General features: G+C 53.8%; 1 protein-coding gene across 1 annotated transcript in view; it reads left to right on the top strand.

Moving 5' to 3' along the window:
- The first annotated feature begins 541 nt into the window (after positions 1–541).
- LOC125448049 (G protein-coupled receptor kinase 5-like) overlaps positions 542–9,301 on the top strand; it is a 37,871-nt gene continuing 29,111 nt past the window's right edge. Inside the window, exon 1 of the mRNA XM_048522998.2 lies at positions 542–920. Within this exon, the coding sequence (XP_048378955.1) occupies positions 869–920 (52 nt within the window). The 5' untranslated portion in view covers positions 542–868. The remainder of the gene's footprint in view (positions 921–9,301) is intronic.

The raw sequence follows: 9,301 nt of genomic DNA on the forward strand, positions 1-9,301 counted from the left end.
GGTGTGGAGCTGGATGAACACAGCAGGGCCAAGCAGCATCAGAGGAGCAGGAAGCCTGACGTTTGAGGCCGAGACCCTCCTCCAGTCACTGTTTGTAGAGGTTGGAGGAATAATGAAGGGCGTGCAGTTGCTGTCTGTACAAGGAGCAGTGTGCTGTAGGCTGGCAGTGATGGGGGGTGGGGTGATAAGGGCACAGCGTGTCGAGTCAGTGGGTGGCGTGAACGGTCACCCTTGAGCCGCAAATCCAGCGGAGTGGGTTCTTGCTGAAGTCTGTTGAACAGGGTGAGCTTCATACAGACCACCCAGCCCCTGTTGGCAGCGTGGTTCCCTCCACCCCCGACTTCACCCAACTTCAGGGAATGTTTGCAGGGGCGGCGCTAGGGCAATGCAGTGCGCGCAGCTTTGGCCGGGGGTCTCCCAGCGGGCGGTGACGTCATGCTGTTTGGAACGTTGTGTATCCGAATGGATACATTGTATCCGGCGCCAGGGGATTCCCCGGAAACTCCCAGCTCCGCCTCTGAGAGAGAGAGACAGAGACAGAGACAGGCACAGAGAGAGAGACAGAGACAGGCACAGAGAGAGAGAGATAGAGACAGGCACAGAGAGAGAGACAGAGACAGGCACAGAGAGAGAGAGATAGAGACAGGCACAGAGAGAGAGAGAGAGATAGAGACAGGCACAGAGAGAGAGACAGAGACAGAGACAGGCACAGAGAGAGAGAGAGACAGAGACAGGCACAGAGAGGGAGAGAGACAGAGATAGGCACAGAGAGACAGAGATAGGCGCAGAGAGAGACATAGAGAGAGATAGGCACAGAGAGACGGAGGAGGGGGGTGCGGTCCACAACCTCCCGGAAGCGCTGTGCAGCATGGAGCTGGAAAACATTGTTGCCAACACCGTGTTGCTGAAGGCGAGAGAAGGTGAGCAGGCTCCCTTCATTTCAAATTTTTTGTGCCTTTCGCCCTCTCGAGGTTGGCCTGTCACTTGCTGCTTTCAGAGAGTCAATTTCCAAGGGAAGACACTGTCCAGTGTCAGGGAGTGTGTGTGGATCCCAATAATACAGCAGTCTTTCTGTCTGTGTGTCTGTCTCTGTGCCTGTCTGTGTGTGTGTGTGTGTGTGTGTGTCTGTCTGTCTGTCTGTCTGCCTGTATCTCTGTCTCTGTCTGTGTGTGTGTGGCTGTCTCTGTCTGCGCATGTGCATGTGTGTGTGTGTGTGTCTGTATCTGTGCCTGTCTGTCTGTGTGTGTGAGTGTGTGTGTGTGAGTGTGTGTGAGTGTGTGTGTGTGTGTGTGTCTGCCTGTATCTCTGTCTCTGTCTGTGTGTGTGCATGTGTGTGTGTGTGTGTGTGTCTGTATCTGTGCCTGTCTGTGTGTGTGTGTGTCTGTATCTGTGCCTGTCTGTCTGTGTGTGTGAGTGTGTGTGTGTGAGTGTGTGTGTGTGTGTGTGTGTGTCTGCCTGTATCTCTGTCTCTGTCTGTGTGTGTGTGTGTGTGTCTGTATCTGTGCCTGTCTGTGTGTGTGTGTGTGTGTGTCTGCCTGTATCTCTGTCTCTGTCTGTGTGTGTGTGTGTGGCTGTCTCTGTCTGCGCATGTGCATGTGTCTGTGTGTGTGTCTGTATCTGTGCCTGTCTGTCTGTATGTGTGTGTGTGTGTGTGAGAGTGTCTGCCTGTATCTCTGTCTCTGTCTGTGTGTGTGTGTGTGTCTGTATCTGTGCCTGTCTGTGTGTGTGTGTGTGTGTGAGTGTGTGTGTGTGTGTGTGTGTGTGTGTGTGTGTCTGCCTGTATCTCTGTCTCTGTCTGTGTGTGTGTGTGGCTGTCTCTGTCTGCGCATGTGCATGTGTCTGTGTGTGTGTCTGTATCTGTGCCTGTCTGTCTGTATGTGTGTGTGAGTGTGTGTGTGAGTGTCTGTGTGTGTGTGTGTGTCTGTGTGTGAGTGTGTGTGTCTGTGAGTGTGTGTGTGTCTGTGAGTGTGTGTGTGTCTGTGAGTGTGTGTGTGTGTGTGTCTGTGAGTGTGTGTGTGTCTGTGAGTGTGTGTGTCTGTGTGTGAGTGAGTGTGTGTGTGTGTCTGTGAGTGTGTGTGTCTGTGAGTGTGTGTGTGTGTGTCTGTGTGTGTGTGCCTGCCTGTATCTCTGTCTCTGTCTGTCTGTCTCTGTGTACGTGCGCGCGTGAGAGGGAGGGAGAGAGCGCGTTGCGGTTTGAACCACCGATAAGTCTCCCATTTGCAGCCCTCGCCCGCTTCCTGTTTTGTTCTGGCCTTTTTTGGGAGTTGGGGGAAGAGACATGTCAGTGTGGTTTCAGGGAATGTCGTTCCTGAGAGAGAAGGAAATACGGACAGCTGGCATTGGGATCAGGGTCCTCATTTACCACCTCCACCCACTCAACCTTTAAACGTCCCTGAGATAGTAGGAACTGCAGATGCTGGAGAATCTGAGATAACTTGTTATCTTTAAATGACCCCACTTTGACCTGGCTCCCTGTTTTTGGGTTCTCCAATAGTTCAATCAAATATGTGACTCCCTCCCCAGGGCTAGTTCAGCGCAGCCCTGAAGGGACTCAATGAGGGCGGGCAGAAAGCTGTCAGCTTGTGTCTTTGCAGTCTCTCATGTTGAGCTCAGTCTGAAATAGGTATCTTTTCTCAAGCGTTCTGTAACTCTCCTGCTGTCCTCAGGAACACAGCCGCCCTGCTGTCCGTATCAGGAGCATGGAGGGCCAGCCAGGTTTGCTAGTGTTTTTGTTTTGCTTCCACTGAGAGAAGGCAGGGTTGCTGCTCGTCACTAGAGTGACCTGGCAACTGAGAGAGGCTGTTTGTGCTCGGAGCTGTCTGGGAGACCCTGATGTTATCATGGTCAGCCCCGCATTCACGAATCATTGCGCACTTGTGGAGGGCCGCTGCGCTGGTGCTAACTCCGTGTGTGTTGCTCCCAGCAGGCCCGTTCCGGACATGGATACCTCACTCCCTCAGAGTCATGCAGCAAGGAAACAGACCCTTTGGCCCAACTCGTCCATGCTGACCAGATAGGTTAACCCAATCTGCCGGCCTTTGGCCCATAGCCCTCTAAACCCTTCCTATTCATGTCCCCATCCAGATGCCTTGTAAATGTTGTAACTGTACCAGCCCCCACCCCTTCCTCTGGCAGCTCATTCCATACACGCACCACCCTCTGAGTGAAAATGTTACCCCTCAGGTCCCTTTTAAATCTTTCCCCTCTCATCTTAAACCTATGCCCCTCTAGTTTTGGACTGCCCCACCCTGGGGAAAATACCTTACCTGTCCACCCTCTCCACGCTCCTCATGATTTTATAAACCTCTATAAGGTTCCCCCCTGAGCCTCCGACGCTCCAGGGAAAATAGCCCCAGCCCATTCAGCCTGTCCCTGTAGCTCAAACCCTCCAACATCCCAGTAGATCTTTTCTGAACCCTTTCTCGTTTCACAACATCCTGTTGCGATAACAGGGACTGGAATTGAACTCAGTATTCCAAAACTGGCCTGACCAATGTCCTCCCCAGCCACAACATGACACCCAACCCCCATATTTGATGCGCTGACCAAGCATACCAAATGCCGCCTTCATTATCCTGTTTACCTGCAACTCCACTTTCAAGGAACTATGAAGCTGCACCCCAAGGGCTTTTTGTTCAGCAACACTCCACAGGACCTTACCATTAAGAGCCTTGATTTGCTTTTCTGAAACGCAGCACGTCCCATTTATCTAATTTAAGCTCCATTTGCCACTCCTCGGCCCATTGGCCCATCTGATCGAGGTCCTGCCATACTGTTAAAAAACCTCCTTCACTCTCCACTACACCTCCGATGTCTCATTCCCATTCCTCTTCCAATTTCCTCTCTGCTCCTTTCACTCAATCTCTGGACCCTGGCTCCCAGTCCCTTGGTCAGTGGGAAATGTTCTCGTGTTCTCTCTCTCTGTCTCTGTCTCTCTCCCCCCCCCCCCTCCCCCCTCCCCCCTCCACCCCGAGTTGTGAGAGTTGTGAACTCTGGTGTTCAAGCACCCCCCCCCACCCCGTCTCCCCTCCCCGCCTCAGTGAGAAGCCCCTCATCCCTGGTCCCAGATCAGCTGCTGCATTTGCATAGCGCCTGGAGCATTGTGCACATTTCTGGTGCCCCCCACCCCACCCCCGCCACCTTGACTGAATTCTGATGGGCTCGCCAGGGTAGACACAGGAAGGATGCTCACATCCCACCACCACACCCCCAACCCCACCGGGCTTGAGAGGGGGTGTCCCAATCCTGGCAAAAGAGGGAGGCCATTTTGGAGTGAGGAAAGGAGGAATTTCTGCACTTGGAGGGTGGGAAATCGGTGGCATTCCCGCCCCTGGAGGCTCAGTACTGAGCGTGTTGGAGGCAGAGATAGTGAAGGTATCGAGGGGTGTGGAGACGAGGATAGTGTGGAGTTCCAGGTTCGCCTGATATCCCGACTCACTGAGCTCTTCCCTCGCCGTTTTCAAAGATTGATATATTGATTGGCTGCTCTCCACCTTCCTACAGTCGAGGATCTGCTGTTGCTTACCTAAATGCCCTTTCCTGCCCGTTACATGTGCCCCAGTTGCCCTCAAAACCCTCCTGATTACTGCCCTGTCACTTGCCACCTGCATTTTCCCCAGAGTGGGAGACTCAATTACTCGGGGGTCATGATTTCAAGATGAGAGGGGAAACGTTTAAGGGAGATATGCGTAGAAAGTTCTTTACGCAGAAGATGGTGGGGACCTGGAACGTGTTGCCAGCGGAGGTGATAGAGGCGGGCACGAGGACGTCTTTCAAGATATATCGAGACAGATACATGAATGGATGGACAGGGAGCAGAGGGATACAGATCCTTGGAAAGTAGGCGAAAGGTTTAGTGAGAGGCTCTGGATCGGCGCAGGCTTGGAGGGCCGAAGGTCCTGATCCTGTGCTGTAATTTTCTTTGTACTTTGTTCACACTTGCCTGTCTCACAGACACTTTGTAGCTGAGCACACTCAGCAGTGGGAGCTAGGAAGGGGGGACTCCCTGCCAAAGGTGTGTTGACATGTTCTGGTCTGAAACTGAAGAGGTTTTAATCTCCATGAGCAGCGAATGCAGTTGCTCAGAGTGCACTGTGAACCGTGCCAAATGATGTGCATTTTCGCTTCAGAAGGGTTGGAGCTTGTCAAGTCAGAGGGAGGGAGAGACCAGGTTGAGACAAAGTGACCTGCGAATGAACTTTTCCATCCTGCCAGTGAATCAACAGCGTTGCCCTCTAGGCACGCCCTCACCTGTTGGAGCCAGGTGCCCCGAGAGGGAGAATTTTGTCATGAGTGAGATTTGGTGGAGATTTGCTTCCATTCTCCGTCAATCCCACAACACATTGAACAAGTGAGATGTCCAGGTCAATGCTTATGGATGCTGTTTAGCCGGAGAAAAGGTTTGGATTGGGATTTTTTCTGTCCTCAGAGAACCGAACGTTCCTTAAAATTGCTCAGAAGCCCCATAACCTTTGCAAGCGGGGTTCAGACTGTGTACAAGTCTAACATTGGAAAATGAGGGGAATGCAGACAGCTGGCAGTCCGTCGCCCAACAAATTTGTGATGAAGACATTTTGCCAAGATCTCCCGACTTTCCAGCCATGAGGTAGTGACGCTGTGGGTCCTCGAATCTCATTCAAGTTTTGCACCATCTTTTAATGTCAAAAATATGCTTTATTTGCCGTGAATGGAGTTGACCAGGCCAGCTGTCCCCTGACCAGGTGTGGGAGTCACTGGTGAGACCACAGCACCTCCCCATGTAACCAGAGGGTGCAAGAGCTGCCCCTTCACAGCCTCCTTGCTTACCATCCAAGAGCCGAAACAGGCCTCTCCAGGCAAAGCAGCATTTCACCTGGACCTCCTCCAAGCTGGTCAATTCTGTTCGCTGCACTTGTATAGGATGCCAAGGAGTTCCCTCCCAGAGTATCAGGGGGGTGTTTCTGTATCCCTGGAGAGCTGCAGGGGTTAGAGCGCTGCAGGTGTTTCAAGACAGGATTGATGGATATTTGAAATTGCCAGAGAGAGTTGAGGGCCTGAGGCCTGGGGAGCCTGAGGTGCGGTCTGACAGAACAGTGGGGTAGGCCGAAGGGCCTGGGGAGCCTGAGGTATGGTCTAACAGAACAGTGGGGTAGGCCGAAGGGCCTGGGGAGCCTGAGGTGTGGTCTGACAGAATAGTGGGGTAGGCCGAAGGGCCTGGGGAGCCTGAGGTATGGTCTGACAGAACAGTGGGGTAGGCCGAAGGGCCTGGGGTGCCTGAGGTATGGTCTGACAGAACAGTGGGGTAGGCCGAAGGGTCTGGGTAACCACCTCCTGCTCTGATATTCTGGGCTGTATTAATGGAGATCAGAGTACATTCCCTCCTCGCCCCCTTTCCACCAGCCGCTCCACGAACAGGAGCCTTTGGGGGGAGGGGGTGCAGAGATAACTGGACAAGGCCTGGATTTGACGTCTCCCCTGAGGCTGGCTCCTCTGACAGGGCACGCTCCCTTGGTGCTGCCCCGCGGTCCCACTACCACACCCCTGCTATCCCCACGGGTCAGTGGAAGGCAGAAGGGGTGAAGGGGGAGATAGGTTGAGGTGGGGAGGGAGGTCAGGTTGACAGTGACCCCCGAACCTTGAAGGGGCGCTGTGTCCGGAGAGAAGCAGCCGTCCAGTCCTCCTCCCGATCATCCCGAGCCAAATTAGTGACAGCTTCGGGGCCTGCGACAAAGTCCCCGAGTTGCATCTCGGTGCTCCTGATGTGTTTGCTGCATTTAGTGGCCGCATCTCACTGGCTTTCCCTGTATTTGCCCACTACTCTGGTGATTAATCTGGTTCCAGCCCAGCATCATTGGAGCATCGTCTCATTCCCATCCTCTCAAGTGGAGACTTTTGTTTTTTTCTCTCTGAAAGCGAAGGAAGATCCCTGTGGACCAATTTGCAAACCTTAAATGAGTGGATTCCCAGTTTGCCCAGAGCTCTGTTTGCTCGGGGACGCCTCTGAACAGTTCGATGCTTGGCTGACGCTGTTGACCTTGGGCCGCCCTTTCCGTGGCCTGGTGGACGCAGCCACGGGCTCCTTTTTGCGTCGCCGAGACAGCGTGGTGCTCAGGACTCGGGAGGTGTGGTGCCGCGGTCCCTCGGAGCACCATCCCTCCCCTCACTTCCATCCTTGCCCTCAGCCGGAGCCAGACAATGACCATTTTGTGGGACAGCCCTGCTCTGATATGTAGGAACGACCCTGACCCTGCAGTCGCTTGGCGTTTCAGTCACTCGCTGTGCTGTAGCGCAAACATCTCTGCGACAAGGGTTCCAATTGAGCTCAACGCAAACTCATCGAGCCGTGTAGCACGTGGACCCTTCGGCCCAACCCGTCCGTGCTGAGCACGTATCCTAAATTAGCCTGGTCCCATTTGCCAGCGTTTGGCCCATATCCCCCTCAACCCTCCCCATCCAGATGCCTACACCACTTCCTCTGACAGCTCATTCCATGCACGCACCAGCCTCTGCGCACCAGCTCTCTGCATTGCCCTAACATGTTATATCCAATAGTTGAGCTTAATCTTGTGGTTTCCGGGGCGAAATTCACAAGGTCAGCCGTTCTGAATATGAGGTGGAGTTGCCTGTATATTGTGTTTAGATTTTTTTTGCCATGTCAGTTGGATTTGCCCCCTGACCGTGTTCAGTCCGTGATTGCGTTTGTGCAATTTCGTGTTCGGTGTATAAATCTGTGACTGGTCTGTGATAAATCATTTCCAATAGGTTCTCTGTGCTGTTGTGTGTTCGGTCTGTCATTGTGTGTCTGTGTGGCAGGGAGGAAAGAGTGTACTACATCATTCTGGAAACTCTAGAGCGCCGTGACCTTGCAGGGTGGTCAGGTAGTATTCAACCCCAGAAGACCGAAAGAAAGAATGCCTTCTCTCTCTGTGTGCTGCTGGAGCAGACCCATTTTCTGCTTTTCACACCAATCGTTAACACCTATCTGACATTCATATCGCTCCTTTACCGCCAGTATCTCTGTTTTATCTTGTTCTGAACCTCCAACCATTTGTTCTGCTCACTGCTTCCCCCCCACCCAACCCCCCAACCCCCCAACCCCCACCCCCATCCTGCCGTCACCGGTACTGGAAGTGTCATTTTCCAGCTCTCCCCCCCCCCCCCCCCCCCCCCCGTTCCAGATGGGAGTCACTTGAAGCGTTCGCTCTCTTCCTGTCCTCACAGGAGCTGCCAGGCCTGTTGAGCTTCTCCAGCTCCATGTGTTATTCTCACACTCAGGTGTGTTCCTCATGTGTGCGGTATCATCTCCCCACTTTTCGGAGTTGGCACTGGCATCTCACCCTGTCCCAGAGGGAGGGCGAGGGGTAGGGGGAAGGGGGAGTGGGGAACTCACTCTCACTCTCGCTCACACACTCTCTCACCCTCACACACTCACACTCACTCACCGTTGCTCTCTCACACACTCACACTCACTCACTCACCCTTTCTCTCTCATACATTCACACTCACCCTCGCTCTCTCACACACTCACACTCACTCTCTCACCCTCACTCTCTCTCACTCACACTCACTCACTCTCCCACGCTCACTCTCTCACACACTCACACTCACTCTCTCTCGCACCCCCACTCACTCTCCCTCGCACCCCCACTCACTCTCCCTCGCACCCCCACTCACTCTCCCTCGCACCCCCACTCACTCTCCCTCGCACCCCCACTCACTCTCCCTCGCACCCCCACTCTCTCTCCCTCGCACCCCCACTCTCTCTCCCTCGCACCCCCACTCTCTCTCCCTCACACCCCCAGTCTCTCTCTGTCTCTCACACACAAACCATCGAGAAAAGTGGGAATTCCATTCCAGCTTCTGATCTGGCAGTGACAATCTCATCACAAGGTTAAGAAACCATGAGAACAGAAGCTGACGTTTTTCGGGGCCTAGACCCTTCATCAGAGAGGGGGATGGGGAGAGGGTTCTGGAATAAATAGGGAGGGAGGGGGAGGCGGACTGAAGATGGAGAGAAAAGAAGATAGTTGGAGAGGAGAGTATGGGTGGGGAGGTAGGGAGAGGATAGGTCAGTCCAGGGAAGATGGACAGGTCAAGGAGGCGGGATGAGGTGGTAGGTAGGAAATGGAGGTGCGGCTTGGGGTGGGAGGAAGGGATGGGTGAGAGGAAGAACAGGTTAGGGAGGCAGAGACAGGCTGGACTGGTTTTGGGATGCAGTGGATGGAGGGGATGAGCTGGCCTGTTTTTGGGATGCAGTGGGGGGAGGAGATGAACTGGGCTGGTTGTGGGATGCGGTTGGGGCTTCATAATCTCCCCTTCCCCC

Source organism: Stegostoma tigrinum, chromosome 40 (genome assembly GCF_030684315.1).
Source record: "Stegostoma tigrinum isolate sSteTig4 chromosome 40, sSteTig4.hap1, whole genome shotgun sequence".
NCBI lineage: Eukaryota > Metazoa > Chordata > Chondrichthyes > Orectolobiformes > Stegostomatidae > Stegostoma > Stegostoma tigrinum.